The following is a 26078-nucleotide window of genomic DNA, read 5'->3' as shown; positions in this document are numbered from 1 at the left end:
CAGATCACCTTTGTGTCCTGCCCTCCCCAATTTCAGCTACTTAAGTTATCTACATAGCACTTATAATTATAGACCTTAATTTCACCAATCAGAAAATCCCACCCCCAAAAAAGTAAAACAGGGAGAGAAAAGGAAAACCAACATTGGTTAGCTTTTATTTGCCATGTAAGGACATTAAAAACTCTGATTATGAAAATGGTAGTAATAACAGCTAATGTTTATTGAACAACTCCTATGTGCCAAGTGTATGCCAAACATTTTTCATGGATAATCTTTTTATTCCCGCAAAAAAGTCTCTGAGACAGATACTATTATGAGCCCCCGTGTTACAGACGAGAAAACTGGGAATCAGAGAGGCAAATCACATGTCTAAGTTCTCACTATGAAAAAAAAAATTCTATTTCCATAACCCTTAAATACAAAACACTCACACCAAGAAAGGACACAATCTTTAGCTTTATGAGAAGCTTATTACCTGGTACATTGTCTGCCTTTTTCTCTTTTCACCACAGACTAAGTGAAATAGCCATTGTTTGGTATTTGTCTACAGAGGGTACCACTGATTTAACCTCTGTGATACTACGGTACTAGTTAAGGTTGGAGGTCAGCTATATCACTCATGATCTACTGGTGAAAAAATTATTTAGCTGGCTCATGAGCCCTTTATTATCCCAGTGGTTGGCAGCAAATGGTTGCCCGTAATGCATGTGGGCTTGGCAGGTCTTTTAAGAATATATTTGGAATTTCTCCAGAAAAGCAGCTTCCAGAGCCAGTTGGTGGCATCAGTTTGCATAGCCTCCGCTTCCCTTTTATGAAACACGGCGCCCCAGGGAGTCTGGGATTTACTGACACCCGTTACTGGTGCCAAGACCAAGCGATGGGCACCAACAGCTTCTCTTCCTGCTGCCTGGACCCCAATTCATGAGTTTGCCCAGAAGTCAGAAATACACTGGCTATTTCTTTAGAACAAGTTGCAAAGTAGAACAGTAGGGCAGGATGAGGGGATCAACACCCCCAGTTGGTGGATGCCCCTCAGTTGAATAAATGCTCTGAGTAGGAAATGAACTCTACCTGCTGATATTGCAAATGAATTGCAGGCTGTACCCGCTTAATGAAACCCAGTCTGTAGGGCTATCAAATAATATATTTTGTCCTCTACTACATTTGATTGATTGGTCCAAGTATTTCCACTGGCTCACAGTGATCAACCAAAAGATGGTCAGTGAGGAGTGAATTTGTAGTATTGTCATAGGTGTGTATGGTGCCGGGTGGGTGCTGGAATGCTCGGGGTGGGGGTGGGGAATCGCTTCCTCGATTGTATAAATGTCTGGCCACTACGCTGCACACCTGAAACTGAGGTAGAATGGTGTTGAATGTCACTTGAAAATTTTTAAAGAAGATCAGATTAGGAAAAGATTTGAATACAAAAATAAAAAAGAGTGAATTTGTTAAGAATCTACAGCAAAGAGTCAGTTTCCTTGCCCAGTCTCTGAGTTAAGGCTAGAGGGTTATGAATGGGATGGGTACCAGACGGCCCCAGCCCGTGGAAATAGATGTCAGCAGGATACATTACAGCAGAAGTCAGCACAATACGGCCTGTAGGCCAAGTCCAACCTCCATTTATTTTTACATGGCGCATAAGCTAAGAATGGCTTTTATATTTTTTAAATGCTTGGAAAGAAATAAAAATATTTTGTTACAAGTGAAAATGATGTGAAATTCAAATTTCAGTGTCTACAAATAAAATGATATTGACACATAGCCACAGTCATCTCTCTGATTCTTCATTATCTGACTGCTTTCAGCCTACAATGGCAGAGTTGACTAGTTGTGACAGAAACTGTATGAGTGGCTAAGCATAAAATATTTACTATTTGGGCCAGTACAGAAAAAGTGTTCCAACTCCACTTTAAATCATTCTCAGAAATCACAAAAAAATATAGGCTACTCAAGCATAAAACAAGGTTAATATTACTCTTTTACTGTAAAAATGCCTCCAGAAATGAAAGAAGAAATCATTCAGAAGGAAAAAATATAGCCTGTGACACTATTTAATTTTCAAAAATCAATAACCATCAGTTGTGCATTTTTTTTTGCCACGTAAACTGGCTCAGTGTCCTAGTTTGACAAGAATATTATGGCATGACTGGCTTTCTGTGTGTGTTTCCAAGTGAAATTCCCATTGGTTGTCACATAGCAAGGCATAGCTGAAATCACTGTGTATTTATATTTCATAAGACTAGAATTGGAGAAATGATGGTGAACAGGAGTTACTGTGATTAAGTTTCCCAGGGAAAGGCCATACAAGAGAAGTTGGATCCCCTGAAGGCCTTCACCCCCATTCTCACTTAAATCATTAGGCTTGGCCCTGGCCAATGAGTGACTCAGATAGTTGGAGCATGTCCTATACACTAAAAGGTAGCAGGTTCAATTCCAGACCAGAGCACATATCTAGGTTGTGGGATTGATCCTCAGTCAGGGCTGTACAGGAGGCAACCAAAGGATGTTTCTCTCTCACATCTATGTTTCTCTTTTTCTTTCTCTCTCCCTCTCTCTTTCTCTCTCTCTCTCAAATCAATAAACAAACAGACAAAACAAACATATCCTCAGATGAGGATTAAAAACAAAAAAGGCAGCCCTGGCCAGTTTTTCTCAGTGGTTAGAGCAGATCTAAGGGTTTGGGGCATGGGCATGTACCTGTCAAGGGCATGTACCTCAGTTGCAGGTTCGATCCCCGCCCTGGACAGGTCACATGTGACTCCCTTTCACTCTCTCTAAAAATCAATGGAAAAAATATCCTCAGGTAAGGATGAAAAAAAACAATAAAAGACAGTAGGCTTGGAGTACCAAACATATTGTCTGAAGGTGAAACTGGCTTATAGATTTAGTTTCTTAACCTAGAGTATTTTCCCAAATTGAGATCCACAGAGTATTACGTGTCACCAGGTATTAAAATGTTTTCCATAAAAAATGGTTACATTGTGAAATAAGTTTGGAAAACATCAGGATACTGAGATTTTAATACTGTAGGACATTCCAGAGCCTTTAATATGCTCAGGAGCTCTGGGAATCTCCAAAGGCAGGATGTCAATTCTTAATACACTTGAGCAGCTTCTCCTTCCTACACACGTGCTCCTAACTCACTGCTCGGGGAACGTGCAGGTCGGAAGCACTAGTTCCATCTCCCAGGTTGTTTCTTAGCTGCCTATTTTGTCTCTTTCTGAGTCTTCCAACCCCTTGGGCTGGGGCAACTAAAGCCCTCACAAACTGTTGCGATAAACTGTTGGATCTGAAGTTATTTATGACAAATGTCATACCTAAAGGTTAGACATTTCAAGATGACTTAATTTTTTAAGAAGCTAATTCTTGCTAGAGACTTTTTGCTTTTATTTTCTTAGCCACTTTAATGCAAGACAGTGAATAACATAAGACAGCATTACTCAAGTTTGAGGGGGGAACGTGGGTACAAATATGCAATGCACAGACATTAAACTAACCAAGGAGGTTCTCAAAGTCCTTCCTTGCTGGAATCAATTCAGTAACCTCCCATTTCTTTTGGATTGCAAATCTGTGACCAATTTTTTTGGCCCAACATTTTGAAGGACCCATGGCCTCTGTCACTGAAGACGGAAGAAAACTGGAAACAGCCACATGTCCGAGGAGACCAGCGTTGCCAAATGAAAGAAGAACATTGAGTTTTCAGCAAGTCCAAAGAATAATGCAATGATTGAGTTCTCTCTGCAAACTCAGGACATGGCTGGACTCTTTGTAGCAGCTTTTTAACCTAAGGCCAACTTTTCTTAGCTACAACCCTCCAGAAGAAAGTTGTCTCTTGGTTGAACCAAACCCACTCACCTGTATATTTTTTGTATACATACTTGGAAACACAGGCAGCTTATAATGATTGCAAGGCCCTCTTCTTGGGTCTTAGCTAGACCCTGAATTACTAACAGATCTACTTTCTCTCCTGTTATGAAATAACTTTTTCTAAATTAGCACAAAGACCTCAATTATTGAACTTTTTAAATGTTGATTTAAAAAAAAAATAAAACCAGCCAGAAGAAAAAGATGATGGAGGAGGAGGAGGAGGAGGAGGAGGAAGAAGAGGAAGCCCAAACTACACAGAACAAACAAAACCACTGCATTCAGAAAGAGGAAATAAAACAGATTAAAGGAAAAGAGTTATAAACATTAAAAACAAGTATCACTTGCACTCCTTTTCTTTCAGAAAACTTAAAATGTCTCTGTATCATTCATTCCTTTCTCAGAGTAGCCAGATGGTAGTTGGGGAGTGGGGAAAGGGAGGGAGTGCAATTGTCACTGTGTCTGTTGATCCAATGGGATTACTTAAATAGGCAGCTTTAGGTTGAAGTCAGAAAAAGTTTATTGAGCCCTAGCCAGTTTGGCTCAGTGGATAGAGCATTGGCCTGAGGAATGAAGGGTCCTGAGTTCGATTCTGGTCAAGGGCACATGCCCGGGTTGCGGGCTCAATCTCCAGTGAGGGGCATGAAGGAGGCAGTAGGTCTAAGGTTCTCTCTCATCATTGATGTTTCTGTCTCTCTCTCCCTCTTCCTTCCTCTCTGTAATAAAAAGAAACATATTTAAAAAAAGAAAAGAAAAAGTTTGTTGATTTACAGCTCAATGAGTTCTCAATTTTGCCTTAAATAAAATCACAATCAACTCAGGGGGATAAAAAAAGAAACCAGATGAGACTGTTTTGTACAGTCAATAACTTAGCTTCTATTTAGAGGGCTTTTATATAGGTTTTCTGACCCGATTCCACTGATAGAACTGTGAATGGGTCATGTTGACTATGGCATCAACAGAGTTGCATTGAATCAATTTTGTTTCTTTCCAAAGTTGAAGTAGTTCAAAGAGTTCATGCTAAGAGACTCTGGTGCTAATAAATAACACTATCGCTGGCATTAATTGGGTGATCACTTTAGGTAAGACAGCTTGCTAAGTGTTTTACTCGCATTATTTTACTTAATCCTCACAATGGCCCAATGAAGTATACCCATTGCTTACATATATAAGTTGTTGTTGTTTTTTTCCAAATGAATTCACTAGTAGTTGTTTAGGCTGGGACTTTGTTCATGATATTGCAAGTCCCTCTAGAACACTTTGTAATTAGTCCAATTGACTTCAGTGTTTCCTGATGCCAGATCAAGCTATGTTTTCCAGATCAAGCTATGTCCCCTTTAGTTTTCACATTGCTAGTCTGTGGCCCAGCTGAGATTTGAACCTGTGCATGTCCTTCCAATACCAGAGCCCATGCTTTTAGCCCATTATGCCGGGTGGTTTCCCATTACTAAAACACTAAACATAATTAGGTGGAAGATTGTCTGGTAGTTCCTCAAAAAATTAAAGAATTACCATAGGATCCAAAAGTTCCACTTCCAAGTACATATAGCTAAAATAATTGAGAACAGGGACTCAAACAAGTATTTGCTCACCAATGTTCATAGCAGTCAAATTCACAGTAGTCAAAAGATGGGAACCATCAAATGTCCACCAGTGGATGAAAGAATAAACAAAATGTTGTATACATACACAGTGGAATATTATTCAGCCTTAAAAAGGAATAAAATTCTGATACATGCCACAACATGAATAAACCTTGAAAACATTGGATAAGTGAAATAAGCCGGACAAATATTATGAGAGACCTAGAATAGTCAAATTCATAGGGACAGAAAGTTGAATGGCTTGCCCTAACTGGTTTGGCTCAGTGGAAAGAGCGTCGGCCTGCGGACTCAAGGGTCCCAGGTTTGATTCCGGTCAAGGGCATGTACCTGGGTTGCGGGCACATCCCCAGGAGGGAGTGTGCAGGAGGCAGCTGATCAATGTTTCTTTCTCATCGATGTTTCTAACTCTCTATCCCTCTCCCTTCCTTTCTGTAATTTGGGGAAAAGAGGGAATGGGGTGTTATTGTTTAGTGGGGACGCAGTTTTAGTTTGGAAAGGTGAAAAAGTTCTAGATGGTGGTGATGGTTGCCCCCAAATCGGAATATACTCAATGCCACTGAACTGTGCACTTAAAAATGGTTAAAATGGTACAGTGAGTTATATATATTTTATCATAATAAAATAAGTAATTAGGACTTAGGTTTGTGCTAAAATATAAAAGTGAGAGCCCCAGAACAGAACAATAGTATAATTTGAGATCTACTTTGTAAAAGTTGACTTAACATTAACCAAACAAGCAAACCTTATTGTGTCTAACGGTACTATAAGCTTAGACTTTGTTTTCATTAAATAAAGACCTATATAAGTAGCGAAGAGAAAAATTCTTTCAGGATCACTATCAGATGGAACAACACAAAAATCAAAGTGTCAGGATGAATTCTAGTGAGAACAGCTTATCTCAAGGGACATCCAATAACATCTTATCTTATTCCTTAATTACCTTCCATGTGAACCAAAACACTTTCCATGAGAAACAAATGTTGAAATATTACCGGGGAAAATCGGCTTGAATATTCTTCAAAGCAATGTTGGGAATAGTAAACACTTGGAAGGAAATATTACATACTTTTTCATCATCACATATTGGGATTCTCTTCAGCAATATTTTTAAAATAATTAAATTGGCTCATTTGGTGCCCTAGATTCTGGCCTGGTTTGATTATTTACATTAAAAAATGGACATCAAAATAACATAAGCATTAATGTTAATTGATTAGTCTGTGCTTTTTTCTTTGTTGTTTTTGTTTCTTGGTTGGAAGCTTCACAGCAATCAAATAAAATTTACCTTGTGCTCCATCCAGAGCTATAAAAGGAGCCAAATCAACTTTATGAGATGCATTGATTTAAAAATTAGTTTTATATATGCAAACTCATGGTCATCAGATAGCCAACTATTCAATCCCAATTTTGTCATTGATTGGACTTTGGATTTGCTTTTTTCCTGTGCTTGAACTATTCTTCTTGTCATTGCATGAATGGCTCCTCTTCACTTTTTCCAAGTCAAATGTCACCTTCTCAGAGAGGCCACACCAGACCATACCCTATCTATCATGGTCTCCACCATCAGCCTGTCACTCTTCATAAGATCACTCTGACTTATTTCCTTGGAGTCACTTTAACATTCTCTGAAGTTATCTGGATTTTTTATTTGTCTATTGTTTGTCTTCTCCACAAGGGCAGGGCGTGGCCATCTTGTTTTCTATTCTATTCCTCATCCTAACAGAGTGACAGGCTCATAGTAGCTGGAGTTGCCCTTCAGTTTCTGCCTTGCAGCTGTGTATATGAATGGACTCACAGCCTTGTCCCCTGGGAAGCACAGACAGACTGTTCTGCTCAGCTCTTCTTTTTACGGGTGCTGCCATGGGATCGTCTCATTGCGCTGGGGAGGCTGGACAACAAAAAAGTGGCAGCCTAGAGGGTTTTGAGAAAGAACTGCTTGCTCCTTAAACCTGACTCTACCCTAACCCTAACTCTCCAGAGTTCCTTGCAGGTATTTATGAAGTGGTGCCTTATTTCCCATTGGTCACACTTTCTTACTCTTAACTTCCTTGGGCATCCCATGAGAAGAAGGGCTGGCTGAATTAAAGAGGATTTAGTCATTTCTATGTTTGCTCTTTCTAATGCCATCCTAATACCTTAATACAGCTATTCTCAACCTGTGGGTTGCGACCCCTTTGGCAGTCAAATGACCCTTTCACAGGGGTCGCCTAAGACCATCCTGCATATCAGATATTTACATTACGATTCATAACAGTAGCAAAATTACAGTTATGAAGTAGCAACAAAAATAATTTTATGGTTGGATCACAACATGAGGAACTGTTTTAAAGGGCCAGAAGGTTGAGAACCACTGCCTTAATATGACACATATCCTTAGCAACTTACAAGCATGAAGCTGGCCTCTCTTTCCTACTCTGTTCTCTGAGGACCAGCCCCATGCACAACATTAGCTCTGAATCCATAGGGAGGATAGTTAACCAAATGAATAAAATCCAAAGCAACTTGTCTTCCCATTTTAGAGATGGAAAAATCAAGTACCATCACTGGTCTCTAGATCCTTGCCTTTACTACTTGAGAAAGCAAAGCAAAGCAATAGAAATTAAGAGCGGAAAAAATTTCTTAAGACCATTTCTAACTCTATAATTTCAGGGTTCCAATACAATATTTTGTGCCTCTAAATTACTAGTGAATAGCTGGGATCAAATATTTTGTTTTTAAAAGGGTCAATCCAAAGTCTCAAAAACTTAGATTGTAGCAGGCTTCTGGTATGCCCCACAACCATGGCAAACTGCTAATTCTTCCTGGGGAACTAAACAGAACACCTTATTTTGAGAAGGTTCATGGCCATACAAGATAAATAAATTTCCATGTCCCTGGTAACTAGGTATGTGCATGTGAATGAAAGTGACCAGCTATAGCCAGATCATGTGCTTCAAAGGAGTGGGCACAGCCTTCCCCTCCCCCTTCTACTGCTGGCATTTGGAAGTGGTGGTGAGCCATCCAGAGGCACCAGGGGGAGAGTAAGACTCTAGGGATGGAAAGAGAATGAGAGAAATCAGCTTTTCAGAGTCACAATTCCTAACCTTCTAGAGCCACATATCACCTATTACTTATGCCTAGATTGTTACATAATAAAGAAAACATGTCCGTCTTGTCTAAGCCACTGATATTCAGTTTCCCTTCCAGCAGTCAAATGTCCATTTTAACACAACTTTCCTTAATGACTTTGATACTGCATCATCATGTTTGCAAATTGGTTTGAGGATCTCAAAATGGTAAACTTTTTGAGTTACAAAAAAAGACCTTTAAAAAGACCTTCACGATCAGCCTATCCTTCACTTAACTTATGATGAAACTGAAGAGGGAATAATTCTCGAGCCACACAGGTAGCTTGTAATAGGCCTGGTGCTCAGATCTTCTGAATTTCATTCATTCTTCTTTTCCTTTAAGGCCCATTAGCAGAACTCCCTGGAAATGACTCTGGGGGCTCCCTCTGGGAAGCCTGGACAACTTACTAGCAGGGGATTTCTTTTTCCCAGACAACACATAAACAGCTGCTACCCTGCATGCACTGACGAGGCTGCTCTGACTCCCACTATGGGAAGGAAGAATCACCAGGCCCTTGCCTGGTTTTGGCACGACTCATGGTGGGGTGACGGGAGAATCAGGATCCATGCTTTTTACTGCTCTTCTTGCTGAGTCTGGCCTTGAAAGTTTTCCACCAATTCTTTTTCCTGTGACCTAGCATTGTGGAATTGGTCTAGGACCCCAGATTTTGCCAGTTAGAGGCTCAGAGAACACCTACGTAATGACTTCATTCTATACTATGAGTCTGCGTTATCGTTCACATGTAATTTGATAATATAAGAAATGTTCTATAATAACTAGCAGTAGGTAGTAGTAATTTCAACTGTCAAGGGAACAGCATAGAGAACAAACAAATCATTTCACTTCAAGGTCTTCTCCTGACCAAGTGCCCAACAGCCCCCTTTGGACACAGGGCATTGGTACAGTCACGGTTAAGACAGCTGCCTGAAGTCCCATGGAAAGTGGTAAAATCTAACTGTGAGCGTACAAGGTTCTTGGGCTCACCCTTGCAGTACATTAAAATTTACTTAAGAAACTAAGAGCTTATTTGGAATTGTGCAAAAGTCCACCTTTAATGCACAACCACCACACATGGCTTACCATCCTCATTTTCATCAAAAACTGGGGGTTTGCTTGAAGTATTGGCTCCCATGGTTGTCTGCTCAGGCCTGGATCCTCCAGTTACATAATCCTGGCAGAAACATTCATCTCCGCTCAAAAGAGGTCTGGATGCCTTAGCTAGATATCAAGGAGAGAACAAGAAATGATGGCCTTGTAATACCGTACAAATGGCATACTCTAGTACCCTGAGTGCAGACTGTGGCTGAAATGTTCATTTGTACCACTCTGGTGAAATTTTTTGTGCTTGAAAATAATTTCAGCAATAACAGAGAAAGAACATTAAGCATCTGGGAGAAGCTACTTCACAGACTCATTAGTAGTGGACCTAGACTTAACAAAGAAGGAGCAAAGCGAAATATGTTTGAAGTATGAAGACAAGTTTAAAATGAGGTCAGCAGTGCTTTAACAACTATAAAATAAAAATAAGATTTTATTGTGACTCTCCATATGTTTGAGAAAAATATGCTGATTTAAAAAAAAATTTTGATGTGTGATCAACAACTTTAATTTCTTTTTTAATTGTAAGTAATACATTCCCTCTCTCTTTTCTCTGACCCTGGAAGGTACTACAATATAAAAGGAACAAGGGCTGAGTTTGGGCTTTGCCACCCCAGGAAGTTGCTAACTTTTACTCAACATGTTTCTTTTTTCCCTTCCCCTGAACTTGATCATGGTCCATACTGCCAAGGGAGATTAAATGTTTAATGAGATAATATGTAAAGTATTTTCACGGCGTAAGTGCTCAATAATTATTAGTTACTCTAAAGCTCAAATTAAGTAATGTATGTGAGAGCTAAAAAGCCCTGGAAAACATATGCACTATGGCTTTTTTTGTTTCATTCCTAAACCCAGTCGTAAAGAATTTTACTCTCCCGCCCTGACCAGGTGACTCAGTTGGTTGGAGCATTGTCCTGAACACCAAGTTTATGGGCTCGATTCCTGGTTAGGGCATGTACCTAGGTTGCAGGTTCCATCCCCGCTCAGGGTGTGTACAGGAGGCAATCGATGGATATTTTTATCTCATATAGGTGTTTCTCTCTGTCTTCCTCTCTCTCTCTAAAATCAATAAATATATCCTCAGGTGAGGAAAAAGAGAATTTTACTTTCCCTGAAATTGGTAAGAGTCAGCATCCAGAGTTCTGGTTCTAAAACTGATGCGGAGAATGGCTCTGAGCCGGTGACTTCACCCCTCACCTGTAACATGGGGAAAACGACAGTGCCTTCCTCAGGAATCACAGGCTCAGATGCCTACCAGAGCCAGGCAGAAATGCAAATGAGCTCACCAACCCAGGCAGAAGGCAGAGTGACCGATCCGTGGGAACACTGGCAACCTGGAGGATCCAGGCTCCACCAAAAAGAGGCTACTGCCCTCAAATCTAAGAGAGTGCTGCCATGTGGAAACATGGGTCCAGAGCTAGCCTTTCAGATCTACCATAAACGGGTGAAGCTAGTGATTTTATACAAATTATTTCAATATTCATTTTTAGCTCTATGGCCTGAGCTACTCACAAGCAGGGGACACGAAGGGCCCATGCACAGAATAAATGTTAGCTACAGATATTTTTAATAGTAGCAGGAGTTCCTTATCATATATGATTTTTAATTGATTTTTAGAGAGGGAAAGGGAGGGCGAGAGAAAAAATCATGGGTGTGTTGTTCCATATATTTATGCATTCATTTAATTTGACTCCTGCGGACTGATTTCCTCTTGGACGTTTTCTGAGATGAAGGAAATACAGAGTAGAGACATCATTGAGGAAAGTGTCCCAAGGGAACCTGCCCTAAGGATGTTATTGAAAAAGAACTTGAGAAACCCCTAAACAAGCCTAGAAGAAAAGCTTATTTTCCTGTGAGGAAAATGTAAGTCAAGCCCTCATGTGGAAGGCAGACTCATTAAAGAAATTCTACTTTTCATACTAAAAGCCAGCTGCTGGCAAAGCGCCTTCTGAACTTTAAAAAGAATCTTTAAACAAAGAGCAAAGAAAGAGTCAGCAATTAGGAAGCAACCCATTAAATGGCCTGGGAGAGGGGCTGGAGGGGCTGGAGGGGCAGGTGGTAACAGGTGGCCGGAGGAAGCCCGGGGGATTATTCAGCTCAGGGAGATAGAAAGAACTCAACTGTCTCTCCAGGCTGAAAAAAACAAAGAGCTTTTAATTCCCTCGGGAAAGGGAGTAGGAAGAAGTCTTAGTGTTTCCTTGTGGGCTAAGAAGAAGGATGGGGGTACCCTGTGCATTCTATTATTGCATCTGGAGTCCCGAATAAGTGGGGACCAGTGTCAGGGCTGAACCACAGATGACATTTGAGAAGATTGATCCTAAAGAGAACATTGATTTTAAGGAATTGTGATTGTTAACACAGCAGGGGTTGCGAGGGGGGGGGGGGCTATACTCTCTTTTATTTTTTTATGTGAGGCCTCAAGTTTTCCCACCACACCCCACCCTGTCATTCTTATATACGCTCTTCACACCTCAGGCTTCTCTCGAGTAGCTTATCTTCTGCAGCCAAGCATTGACCTTGCAAGTTGTCAAATCAGAAAGCAAAAGAGAGAGGAATATTACCGCAACTTGCCACATTTCAGAAGTTCATTTTGATGTGCAATTTTGTTCACCGAAGATGCGGTGATTTTTAGCAGGAAGAAGCTATGTAGACAGGGAAGGGAAAGGCGGATGGAATGATTAGGTGGTAGGTGGTGGCTTCTCCATTGCACTTAACATACCCAATCCAATTTAGAACTGGCTTTCTCTTCTTCTCCCCATGTGGATAATCAAATTAGGCAACTTTCCCTCGCATCCAGAAAGAAATCAACCTTTCTCTGCTAGGAAAATAGGGACACATTCCACCCCCCCCCCCCATTCTACTGAAGTACAGCCCAGAAGAGCTATAGGACTCTCTTCTACCAAACCTAACACCCTCCTCACCTCCTGGTACTAAGTCTGCAGTGTCAAATAAGTTTCATTTCAAAATGTCAAGAGGGTTCCACCCATGGAAATGAACCTCCTCAACACAGGAAATACAAGAGAGAGAACAATGCGGTTTATAAGAACACAGGAAACTTGCAGATTCCACCTTGACCTATTACCAGACTATTAACTGCAGCCTCCTTCTCTGAGGCCAGCATTTGACCTTGGGCCTATATTTTGGGGGCTGTTAATAGGGGAGCTTTTGTAAGGGCTTCCTCGGTGCAGAGGTGTCATCTTCAGGAATTGAGGAACCTAAGTTGTAATGCAAGAAAGTTGCAACTTCTGACAAAACTGTACATCTCATTGCCAAGGCATCGCATAGGCATAACGTATTGTGTTTGCACTTGAAAAACAGAACGTCTTAAACTGGGAATTATGTAGAACCAGAGGGAAGAAAGAAAGTATCATTAAAAAAACACCCAAGTTAACGGTGCCCTCCGTTATATTGTTTCCGTTTCATCATCTTTGCTTCGTCATCTGTATGTATTCAGAATTCTAGGTAAAACATTACCTCCACCTTCACCCTCATGCCAAATCCATTCCCCTTGTATGCTGCCCAGACAGCCACAATCATGGATCTGGGACACATTTTACAGTCCACTTTCTACGATTTTACAATGTGACATGTGTTTTAAAGTAAGTCACCTAAATGACATCCTAAAGTAGGTATATTTTTGCACCTGATGCTCCTTTACTTTTATACCTCTGCCATCTAGGCATGCTGACCCCCACAGCCCTGACTTCTGCTTGTGAAGTGCTGCATAGCAGGCCATGGTGTGAAACACACCACATTTTTTATTGTCTGTGTTCAAATCCTTCCGCTCTGGGGGGAGGAATCCTGGTGGAGATGAAGCCAACCATCAAAGGCAGTTTCTGCTTGATTAGAGGCTGAGTGAGAGAAACAAGCAGAAATGCTCCCAGCGCTTGTCTCCACCCAGCAAATACTCGCTGAAGTCGGTGTGTGTCTGGACCCGGGTCATGGGAGGCTGGGGGACCTGTGGGGTGCAGAGTAGCCAGGGAGCGAGGACTGGTCCCAGACCTATCTGGTTGTGGTGGGCTGTCTGGACCGCCTGCCTTTGTCTTATTTCTCTTCCCTTTTAACTTCCTAGCTTCCCAACAGTGCGTGCCCTTAGCATGTAAGTTCAGTAACAAGAAAAGGAAAAATCGAGGCCACCACTCACCTAGATCTGGCTTCTCCCTTCTCGCCTTCCCAGAAGCTGGGACTGGTGCTTCCGTCCGGGGAGCAGGGGTAACACGGGAACCCCCAGAAACGCGGAGAGAGCAGGGCGCAGGGGTGGCCGCGGGGACGGGGCTGGGCTGGGCGGGAGCGCGGCACCTGCTGGCTGCCGAGGGGTCCAAGTGCCGCCAAGTGCGCAGCTCCCCGTGGAGGGGCGGCTCCGGGCTGGCCCAGGGGGAGGGTTGGAGAGTGGGGTGCGGAGGGGAGCAGGGAGCAGCCAGCCAGCGGACGCCGCGATCGGATCGGAGCCTGTTCCCAGAAACGGAGAGCACTCGCCCGGGGTCCGTGCGGGAAGACCGCTGCGGGCGGGGCTGGGAGCTGGCGGCGTCCCCAGCCGCCGGGATGCAGAGCGCGCCCCAACTTCCCGGGCCGAGGCCCAGTTCCCCTGAAGTGACCCCCTTCCCGTCCAAGAGACCTGGGCGATGCCACAGCGGGTGGGTGGATGCAGGGGGTGGCGGGTATGAGCCTGCAGATCCAGGTGAAGAAAGGCAAGCTTCCCTTTTAGACGTCCGTCCTCAGGGTAGGAGGGGGGATCCGAGACAGGACTGAGAATTGTGTAGGTCCCGGCAAGAAGGATCTCTTAACAGTTAGGACCTAGCAGACTTCCTGGGGCTACTGCTGGGGAAACGGAGGCACAGAGGAGGAAACTACTTGCCCCGTGTGGCGTAACAATTCGTGGAGAGGATCTTTTGTGGACCCAGGTCTCCTGGCTCCTCCTCGGTGGGTGGAGGGGAGGGCAGGGTCAGAGGCTCAGAGGTGAAGGCAGCTCCCTGGAAGTGTATACGTTCTGCCCCATGAGCACCTTGTGCCTCCCCTTTGTACAAACCAACACGATTGAAGTAGCTTCTTTCAGTTTTCCCTCTATCACACAGCGTAGCCACCGGAGAACGAGCCCTGGGGGGCTCACTGAGACGGCTGAAGTGTGGGGTGGGCAGTGGTGAGGGTGGGGTGGTCCCGGCTTCTGTTCGGCTCCAGCATTTCCCTGCCATGTGCAAATGCCAGCTCAGCGTTGCCAACTATTCCTGTTTTAAAAGAGTAGCTGGAAACGAGACGGTCTGTGCGAAATCTCCCATTATATTTAAACACTGGCAAGTTTCACAAACGTTAGAAACTGTGTGCGTGTCGGACGAGATGCGTCTGTGGTTGGAAGTCTTTTTCAGGCTCCAACGTTTTGATCTGTTGATGTAGAAGTTCCACAGGGGGCAGGAGCCAGACGGGCTTTGTTCATGTTTTCAGGACCAGTTCCTAGAATGGTGTCTGCTGCACCCCAAATACCAGTGACCACCGGAGGGTCAAGAGCCCCGTAATTCACTCATTAAATATTGCGGAGTCATTCCCTTGTTATGTTATGACCGAGCCCTTTTCCTCAGCCATGGGCAGCATTCCACCCTAGTACTTTACAATAGGAATAACCTTGAACTTCAATGAACCCACTCTCTCATTTTGCATTTGGGGTTCTGAGAGAGGGATTTGCCCAAAGCCACAGGGTGAGTTAGTGGCAGAGCTCAGTAGAAATTTACCTATGTTGCCAACTCCTGTCTGAGAGAGGATCAGATGATAGAAATGAACATTTCATGTGGAATTTGGGTCAAGTTGCAAGAGAGGGCAACCAAGTTCAGAAAACAGAAAAGAATTTTTAAGGAATTCATTTGGGGGACAGGGTGTTCTTTTGAAAGCAAACATCAGTCACCTAGCTGAAAATACTTTGTTTTTGTGTGACCTCTGGTAGCTTACAACACATTTTAATTACCTTTCTGGCACTAGGGATGCTGTGCTCTGCAAATGTGTTGTACCTGTGTTGTCTCCCACCTCCCCTCAGGCAACAATGATATGCTTTTATCACTGAGGAAACTGAAATGGCAAGAAAGTGTGCTGAGACTAGAATGGAAGTCTCTGGAATTCTCTTTCTTTTAGTGTCCTGGTTAGCACGAAGGGCTTTGGAGTCAGAAGTCTTTTGTGCAAATGCCAGCTCCACCACTGAATACATCTGAGATGTTTGGCCAAGTCACTTTGAGGCTCAGTTTTCCAACTTCGGTAGAGGGGATCATGGTCATTCCTACCAGCTGTGAGTGATGGAGGACGGAATGAGATGATGTAAATAATAATGCACTTAGCATGGCGTTAGCCCAGAGTAAACACTCAGAAACTGTCAACAGGTAAGGTTGTCACTAATTGGCAGGTTTCCAGGGTCTGCCCTAGTAATTTTCAGATTTGTTCTATAAATCTTTCTGCTGTTTGTACAATCATTTTCACTTAAAATAAAAACTATTCATCGGTCCTAGTGAATTTAGCCATGTAAAGGCTTGGCATCCCATAGGTTTTATGGAGAAATAGTGATTCTTATTACTGTATCTTATGCAGTCCATCAAAGGCAGACCTGTTTCAAAGAGCTAATTGTGTTTTAATCTTTTATCTCTTCGGTTGCTCATACTCTCTTGTCAGTATTGCCTATCTTAAACATAGCTTTTGGAGGGACTCTGAGGAGACCATCCCAGAGAAATTGCTCGGAGACTAACCAGGCTAGATACTTATGACAAACTCTGGAGCCCCCCAGTGGAGAGGAGAGGGAAGTGAAAAGTAAAGCAGGGAGAAAGTCTTGCCGATAGATAGATAGCCAGAATTTTTTTTTAAAAAAAGTTCATATTGTTGCCTGTTTCTATGACTTTTTTTTCTTAATCCTTTCACCCTTCTCACCCAGCCCCCAACCCTCTGACAGCTGTCAGTCTGTTCTCTGTATCCGTGAGTCTGTCTCCACTTTGTTTATATGGTGATTGCCAGAGGAAGGAGGTATGGGGGAGGTAGAAGAGGGTAAAGACGGATAAATGGTGATGAAAGGAGACTTGACTTGGGGTGGTGAACACACAGGACAGTATACAGATGACGTATTGTAGAATTATATACTTAAACCTATGTAATTTTATTAACCAATGTCCACCACAATAAATTCAATTAAGAAAAGAAATATTATGAAAAGTAAATTGTTATGCAAAGAATAAATAGTTCTATGTTAAGTTCAGGAGTAATTAATATGGGAAGGAATATTTTCCAGGAAACATCATTTCCAGTGCAACATAAAAAAAGCTTAACTAGAAAAGAATCATGTCTTATAACATAAACATTAATGCCACACCAATCCAACCATGCCCACTCGTGGCTTGAAGATGTCCACTGGTTCCAATGGGTTTAGAACTAAGTGACTCCCCACTCCAGCAGACAACGCCTTCTTCGTCTATCCCCAGCCAGTGTGTCCAACTCGATCTACAGTCAGTGTTCCTGGGCTCACTCCCCTCTAGCCACACGGCTCTCTGCTCTTTGCAGATCATGCTGGCCTTGTCCCCACCCCAGGACATTTGAATGTCTCTTCTTTATGGATGGACACAGTTCTGGAGTCTTCATCACTCAGCTGTCAGCTCACAGTTCTCCAGCTCTAAGAGACCTTCCCTCAACTCCTTATCTGAAGTTACTTCCCCAACACTTCCTCCATTCTCAGTTACACACTCTCATCTCCCATCTTCCACTCATCATAAACTGTCATTAATTGGCTTATGTCACTTCTTTACTGTTTCCTACCATTGAATGCAGATCTCATGAGGGCAGGAATGACACCCCTATATATCCAGTGCTTAACCAGTGTTTGGAACATAGACAATACTTAATTAGATAACTAAATATTTGCTACTTCTATCATTCTTCTCATTTCTTTTTTTTTCAATCTTTATTGTTGAGATTATTAAAGATGCCCCTCTTTTTTATCCCCATTACCTACCTCCACCCAGTTCCCACCCCACCCCAGACCTTCGCCACGCTATTGTCTGTGTCCATAGGTACTAGTATATGTATATAAGATCTTTGTTTAATCTCTTACTGCCCCCCTACCCTTCTTCCCTCTGACAATTGTCAGTTTGTTCCATTTCCATGTCTCTGATTCTATTTTATTCACCAGTTTATTCTGGTCATTAGTTTTCTCTTTGCTCCTCTCAAAGCACACCCCATCTAATGCTCATGCAAGAAAGGATACTGGCGGTCCTCAGAAACACCTGTCCTGGTTTTCTCAATTCTATCAAATCTATCATTTTCTACATTCCTGGGTATGGGCTGGCGTTTTAACAGATTACAATACTGAACAATGAAAAACGAATCAAAGAAATAGAAAATGTGCATTTCGTGTTCTTATATCCCAAAGTAGGCCAAACCTGCTGAATGCTAAATGCATGAAGCTAACTTCTGAATCAAAATTCTGTTGTGTAAACCCTGTTGTTGTATTTTTGGGTTTGAAGTCATTTAAAATATATTCATTTTAGAATGCCCATCTTTTGGTGAGTACTTCTATAGAAATTGTTAATAAATTGGCTTCTATAGAAAATGGCTCGGGACTTACAGAATGGTGATGAAGATCCAGCACTTTGAAAGGAGCCTTTTAGAAGAACCAGATGGAATAACTTGAAGTGAATCACTAAAGCAATTTGAGTGTACCTGTCGTAGTCAAAGAAGTGTGTTTTCAAAAAGTGTCTGTAAATTGTTCAGATCAGCATGACACTGTTCACAATAACTTATTTGAAGAAATTTCCAAATGTGAAACACTGTCCTTTGGTGTACTTAAAGTCCACATGATTTTAGTGACAACCCAAGAAAGGGTCTTATTATCCTTGGTGGTGTCTGTCTTGCTCTAAGTAGCAATCATCATCATCATCATCATCATCATCATCATCTACATTAATAAAAGACAAACATGCAAATTGACCATACCTTCACTACACCTTAAGCCACGCCCACCAGCCAATCAGAGCGACTATATGCAAATTAACCCAACCAAGATTGCGGCCGGTAGCCATGGAGCTGGAGCAAGCAGGAGGCTTGGTTACCCCAATAATGGAGGAAGCCAAGCTTCCTGCCTGCCGGCCAGCTCTGAGCTCCACTCAAAGCAACAAAGTTTCAATTATAAAAGGTAAATAAACCCCAGATACCTGCTTTCAGCCGGCTGTGGCCACGGAGCTAGATTGAGCAGGAGGCTTCCCGCCCACCTGCCCTGGCTGGCTCTGAGCTCCTCTCAAGGCTACAAAGTTTCAATTATAGAAGGTAAATAAATCCCAGAATAAAAAGAAAAAGAAAAAAAAAGGAGAGGCTGGGAGCTTCTGTTGCCGGGGGGCTTGGACAGCCTGCCAGGCACCCCAGTGGGGACCCTCCAACCTAAAGGGGGTGTGGCCAGCCTGAAAACAGCCATCAGCCCCTCACCCAGGCTGGCCAAACCTCCATGGGGTGAGGGTCCCCACTCGGGGGGGGGCTTGACCAGACTGCAAACAGCCATCAGCCCCTCACCCAGGCTGGCCAGGCACCCCAGTAGGGACCCCCACACCGAAGGGGGTGTGACCAGCCTGCAAACACCCATTAGCGCCTCACCCAGGCTGGCCAGGTACCCCAGCCGGACCCCCACCCTGATCCGGGACACCCTTCAGGGCAAACCAGCTGGCCCCCACCCATGCACCAGGCCTCTATCCTATATAATAAAAGGGTAATATGCAAACTGACTCTAACAGCAGAACGACTGGGAATGACTGGTCACTATGACACACACTGACCACCAGGGGGCAGATGCTCAATGCAGCAGCTGCCCCCAGGTGGTCAGTGCGCTCCCACAGGGGGAGCTCTGCTCAGCCACAAGCCAGGCTGATGGCTGTCAGTACAGCGGTGGTGATGGGAGCCTCTCCTGCCTCCTCAGCAGCGCTAAGGATGTCTGACTGCAGCTTAGGTCTGCTCCCCGCTGGCAAGTGGACATCCCCCGAGAGCTACCGGGCTGCCAGAGGGATGTCTGATTGCCATCTTAGGCCCCCGGAGAGCAGGCCTAAGCCAGCAGGTGTACATCCCCCAAGGGGTCCCAGACTGCGAGAGGGCACAGGCCGGGCTGAGGGACACCCCCGCCCCAAGTGCACAAATTTTTGTGCACCCAGGCCTCTAGTAATAATATAAAGAAGAGAAATTGATGAAAACTCCCCAAAATAATAAAAGCCATTTAGTGTTTTTTATATGCCAGGCACTCAGCCCAATACTTTATTGGCACTGTCTGGTTCAATGCTAAAAATATCAATTTTCAGTCAAGAGTACTGGGGCTTAAAGAGGTCAGATGCAGGATAGAAGCCCAAGAAATCTGGGATCAAAGTCTAGCCCTTCACCACAGCAGAATTTTTTCTCCTGTAATGACATTCACAAATCTGGAATTAGAATAGTGGAGTTCACTTGTCATTTAAACACTCCTTGGGGTTAGCTGTGGCCCTGTGGAGATTTCATTAGCCATACCTGTGATATGACTTTCCATCTGTTAAACAAAGAGGTTGGACTGGGTGGTTTCTGTGGTCCCTTCTAGTGCTGCTGCTCTATGACGGTGGACATACCCTATGCCCTAAGCTTAAGGTGACCAACCATCTCCGTTTGCCTGCGTGAGGGACTTTCAGGGATCAACCTCAGCCTGTGTCTGGTGATCAGCCCATGAGCATAGTGATCGCAATTTATGTGATCATGAATTACACCTGCCACGTTTCTATGTTCAGCACTGCTTCTGTCCTAATGAAGTTGGTTACCAGCAGAGACTGAACATATACAAAGGCAGATTAAGAATTCTAAAGAGCACCCCTTCTCTTTGTTCCCAATTTTAGATATTTCTGTAAAGCCTTTGAAAAGTACAGAAGTGGCATATCCAAGTGAAAACTGAAGTTTTAATCAGAGGTTCGAGATACCTGGTTTTAGGTCATAGAAGCATCAAACAGACTGTCCAACCTATGAGGGAAGATGGGGGGTTAGGAGGTAAGAGATCAACCAAAGGACTTGTATGCATGCATACGAGTATAACCAATGGACACAGACAGTAAGGGGGTGAGGGCATGTGCTGGGGGTGGGGGCAGCTGGGGAGAGGTCAATGGGGGGAAAGGGAGTCTTATGTAATACTTTAAACAATAAATAATTGAAAACAAAGATACTTTGTTTTTATTCAGGCTCTGCCTTGTGTGCTGTTATAGTCAACACCTTTTCTTATCTGTGGCATAAAGTATATCTATCTCTTTGGGCACCAGAGGGCTTCAAGAAGAAACATACTGTGTGCTTCACTGTAATTTCTCAGTTAATAGCAATAGTATATAAAATTATGATAATAAACATTGGTCCATCATGATTCTTACTTGCGGTTTATGGCAAAGAGGCTTATTTCCCCCTGTTACTTCTAATTTACAACAGACACACTTTTCTTCCTACAGCCCATAATTATCTGCTAATTACATTCTTCCAAATTATTGGTTGGGTAAGAACAAAATATCCTTTGCCCTTTCTCTGTATTAACTTAATACGATGGCACAAATAACCTTTGTGTTATAAATAGTTCCCTTTCATCCCAGATGCAACCAGAAAGTCAAAGAAAATGATGTTATAAACGAAGAGAGGCATTCCATTTGCTGGAGTGAATACAGTACTGCCAGTGTGCACTTCTTTTTTCCCTTCCAAGACTCCCACTGACACTGCCGAATTGTACAGGGCTGATCATTTTCCACAGAGGCTTGGGGACACGTGATGGGTTTTATTTTTCTGGTGCTAAAGAGACATAACAGCTCTCTTTATAAACCTAAAAATTCAATACCTCCTGATTTTTCTTTTTAGAAAGTTAATACTGTACACCAGGGTAAATGTCTTTTTGAAATCTTAGTTTTAAGTTTATTTTGTTTGTTTGTTTTGGGTTTTTTTGTGCTTGTTTTTTTTTTTTTTTTTTTTTTTTTTTTAAAAAAAAGGAACACGAGCTCCATCCTCAACAGACTTTAAAATGTGCAGTATAGCATTGATGGCTGCGCACACAATGTTGTACATCAGAACTCTAGTACTTTTTCATCTTGCATGACTGAAGCATTGAAAAGTAACTCCCCATTTTTTCCTCTCTCAACACATCATTTTACTTCCTGCTTCTAGGAGTTTAACTAGCTTAGATACCTTATATAAGTAAAATCATGCAAAATTTGTTCTTCTATGCCCTTATTTCACTTAGCATAATGTCCTCAAAGTTCACCCATGATGTAGCATATGATAGGATTTCCTTGTTATGGCTGCATAGTATTTGACTGTATGTTTAGACCACAATTTCTTCATTCATACATCTGTTGATGGACATTTAGATTGTATTCATGTCTTGCCTATTGTGAATAATGCTGCAGTGAACACAGTGCATATCTCTTTAAGATCTTGATTTCAATTATTTTGGATAAATACTCAGAATTGGAATTGTTGAGTCATATGGTGGTTCTATATTTAATTTTTTTTGAGAAAAGCCATACTGTTTTCTATAGTGGCAGCCTATTTTACATTCCCACCAACAGTGTACAATAATTTCAATTTTTTCATATCCTCACCAATACTTGTTATGTTCTGGGGTAGTTGTTTGTTGTTTTGATAATGGCCATTCTAGCAAGTGTGAGGTAATATTTCATTGTGGTTTCAATTTTCATTTTCCTGATAATTAGTGATGTAGAGAATATTTTGCTATACCTGTTGGCCATTTGTATGTCTTTGGAGAAATGTCTACTCAAGTCCTTTACCATTTTTAAGAATCAGGTTATTTTTTTTCCCACTATTAAGTTGTAGAAACTTCTTATATATTTTACATACGAATCCTTTATCAGGTAAATGATCTATATATATAAAAGGCTAAGCAACCGTCTGACTGGTAGCTATGACATGCAATGACTACCAGGGGGCAGACGTTCAACACAGAAGCTGCCAAGCTGTGGTGACTTGGCAGCAGCAGTTCTCTGGTGATGCACCCCAGAACCAGAGAGGAGGGAGCCCGACTCTGGGGTGTGTCACCCGAGAACCTCCCGCTCACAATCCCGGACATTTCGAGGGATGTTGGAGAGCCGGTTTCGGCTCGATCCCTTCAGGTCAGGCCAAAAGACCCCACCTGCTGGAGGGACCCCACTCACTTCACAGATGCCCTTCGAGCCTCAGCACTGCCCCAGGTGTGGCAGGCTGGGGAGGGACTACAGGAGGTTGGCTCCAAGGCATGTCCGGCCTGTCTGGCCCAGTCCTGCCCCGCCCCGCCAGCCACCTTCTAATTAATTTCCTTTCAATGTGCATGAATCCGTGCACCAGGGAACTAGTTTGTAAATGTTTGCTCCCATTTTATGGGTGGAATTTTCACTGTTTCCGTTGCTGTGTAGAAGCCTTGAAATTTGATGCAGTCCCTAATTTAAGTCTATTTTTGCTTTTATGGCCTGTTCTTTGGTGTCATTAAATAAGAAATCATTGCCAAGACCAATGTTATGAAGATTTCCCCTGATTTACTTCTAGGGGTTTTATAGTTTTAAGTCTCACATTGAAGATTTTAATCTATTTTGCTTTGATTTTTGTTTATGATGTAAGATAGTGATCCAGTTTCATATACACTTTCCCCCGCACCAATTTTTGAAGAGACTTCTTTCCCCCATTATGTAGTCTTGGTACCATTGTTGAAGATCATTTGCAAGAGTTTATTTCTGGGTTATTTTTCCCCAGTAAGCTATGTGTCTGTCTTTATGCCAGTACCATATGGTTTAGATTAGTGTAGCTTTGTAATATGTTTTGAACCAGTAAGTGTAAAGCCTACAGCTCTGCTCTTACAGAAGATGTTTTGGCTATTCAGGGTACTTTGGGGTTTAATATGACTTTCAGGATTGTTTTTTCTATTTCTGTAAAAAACAGCATTGAGATTTTGATAGGGATTATATTGAATCTATAGGTCACTTTGGGTAGTGTGGCTGCTTTAACAATATTAAGCTTTCCAATAGCTAAACATGAGATATATTTCCATTTGTGTCTTTTTAATTTCTTTTAGCATTATTTTATAGTTTTCAGTATATAAATCTTTTGCCATGTTGGTTAAGTTTATTCCTATTTTATTCTTTCTGATGCTACTATAAATGGGATCATTTTCCTTAATTTCCTTTTTCAAATTGTTTGCTGTGTTTAGGAATGCAACTGATTTTTGTATATTGATTTTATGTTTTACAACTCTACTGCATTCATTTTATCAGTTTTAACAGATTGTTTTGTGTGTAAACTTTAGTTTTTTTAAATTTATAAGATCATGTCTTCTGTGAGCAGAAATAATTTTACTTCTTTCTTTCTAGTTTGGATGTCTTCATTTCCTCTTTTTCTTGCCTAATTGCTCTAATTAGTACTGTTAGTACTACACTGAATAGAAGTGGTAAATATGGGAATTCTTGTGTTATTCCAGGTCTTAAAGGAAAAGCTTTTCATTTTTCATTATTGAATATGATATTAGCTATGTGCACATAGATTCATTCATTCATTCACTCAATACGTAATTGTTATTAAGTACCTTTTATGTTCAAAGTGTTGTAGTAGGCACTATTGTCTGTGTACATAGGTACTGCACATATGCATATAAGATCTTTGTATAATCTCTTCCCACTCCCCCTTCCATCTGAGAATCATCAGTCTGTTTCATTTCCATCGCTCTGATTCTATTTTATTCAGTTTATTCTGTTCATTAGATTTCTTATTTATTTTTATTTTTAGATTCAATTGTTGATAGGTGTGTATTTGTTGCCATTTTGTTGTTCATATTTTTTTACCTTTTTCTTTTCCTTCTTTTTTTTTTAATATATTTTATTGATTTTTTACAGAGAGGAAGGGAGAGAGATAGAGAGTTAGAAACATCAATGAGAGAGAAACATCGATCAGTTGCCTCCTGCACATCTCCTACTGGGGATGTGCCCACAACCAAGGTACATGCCCTTGACCGGAATCGAACCTGGGACCTTTCAGTCTGCAGGCCGACGCTCTATCCACTGAGCAAAACCGGTTTCGGCTCCTTCTTTTTTTTTAAAGAATACCCTTCCACATTTCATATAATACTGGTTTGGTGGTGATGAACTCCTTTAGTTTTTTCTTGTCTGTGAAGCTCTTTATCTGACCTTTAATTCTAAATGATAGCTTTGCTGGGTAGAGTAATCTCGGTTGTAGGTCCTTGCTATTCATCACTTTAAATATTTCTTGCCACTCCCTTCTGGCCTGCATAGTTTCTGTTGAGAAATCAGCTGACAGTCATATGGGCATTTCCTGTAGGTAACTAACTGCTTTTCTCTTGCTGCTTTTAAGATTCTTTATTTGTCTTTATTCCTTGGCATTTTAATGGTGATATGTCTTGATGTGGTCCCCTTTGGGTTCCCCTTGTTTGGGACTCTCTGTACTTCCTAGACTTGTAAGTGTATTTCTTTCACCAGGTAGGGGAAGTTTTTTTGTCATTATTTCTTCAAATATCTTGCTCTCTCTCTTCTTCTGGCACCCCCATAATGCAAATGTTGGTATGTTTGAAGTTGTCCCAGAGGCTCCTTATACTGTCTTCATATTTTTGGATTCTTTTTTCTTTTTTGCTCTTCTGGTTGGGAGTTTTTTGCTTCCTCATATTTCAAATCATTGATTTGATTCTCAGAATCCTTCATTCTACGGTTGAATCCCTGTATATTATTCTTTATTTCAGTCAGTATATGCTTAATTTATGACTAGTCCTTTTCCATTTTTTCTTTTTTGGAGTTTTCTAGAAGATTCTTGAGTAACCTTATAACCATAGTTTTGAACTCTATATCCAGTAGTTTGCTTTCTTCCATTTCTTTCATTTGTGACATGTTTTTTGTCTCTGCATTTATGCTGTTTCCCTGTGTTTGTTTCTGTGTATTGGGTAGAGTTGCTATGTCTCCTGGAGTTGGTTAGAGTGGCCTTGTGTAGTAGGTGTCCTATAGCACCCAGTGGTTCGGCCTCCCCACTCACCTGAGCTTGGAACTCTAGGTGCACCCCTTTGTGGGCTGTGAGCACAGCCTTGTTGTAGTTGAGACTTGAATGCTATTGGAGTCACTGGGAGGAATTGACCTCCAGGCCAATTGGCTGTGAAGAACAGCTGTGACTACAGTTGGAGAGCTGCTGTGCAGGAAACACCTATGGAGCATGACTTCCTTTAGTGTGACTTTGGTGCTCACTGTGTCTGTCCCTTAAGTGTGTCACTTATGGATGTGTAGAGTTGTAATCTGGTATGGTCTGACATTGACCACTGGTACACTGCCTCTTGGGTCTCCATGGAGATGCAAAGTCAGCCACTGCCTGGGGCCACACAGCAGAAGTTACAGAGAGATATGCAGATTCCTCCTCTTTGTTTGGGGTTTGAAAGTGCCCATATGAGGC

General features: G+C 42.1%; 1 protein-coding gene across 1 annotated transcript in view; it reads right to left on the bottom strand.

Annotated features, from left to right (window-relative positions):
- The window catches only part of STK32A (serine/threonine kinase 32A), an 87734-nt gene extending 73723 nt beyond the window's left edge, over nucleotides 1–14011 (bottom strand). The window contains exons 1-2 of the mRNA XM_081091216.1: nucleotides 13819–14011; nucleotides 9657–9794 (exon numbers count right to left, since the gene is read on the bottom strand). Of these exons, the coding sequence (XP_080947342.1) occupies nucleotides 9657–9708 (52 nt within the window). The 5' untranslated portion in view covers nucleotides 9709–9794; nucleotides 13819–14011. The remainder of the gene's footprint in view (nucleotides 1–9656; nucleotides 9795–13818) is intronic.
- Between the last annotated feature and the right edge of the window lie 12067 nt (nucleotides 14012–26078).

The sequence above is a fragment of the Myotis nattereri genome (assembly GCF_964212035.1).
Source record: "Myotis nattereri genome assembly, chromosome: 5".
Taxonomy (NCBI): domain Eukaryota; kingdom Metazoa; phylum Chordata; class Mammalia; order Chiroptera; family Vespertilionidae; genus Myotis; species Myotis nattereri.
Note: the sequence above shows the minus strand (reverse complement) of the source record. Positions and strands in the feature narration are given on the sequence as shown.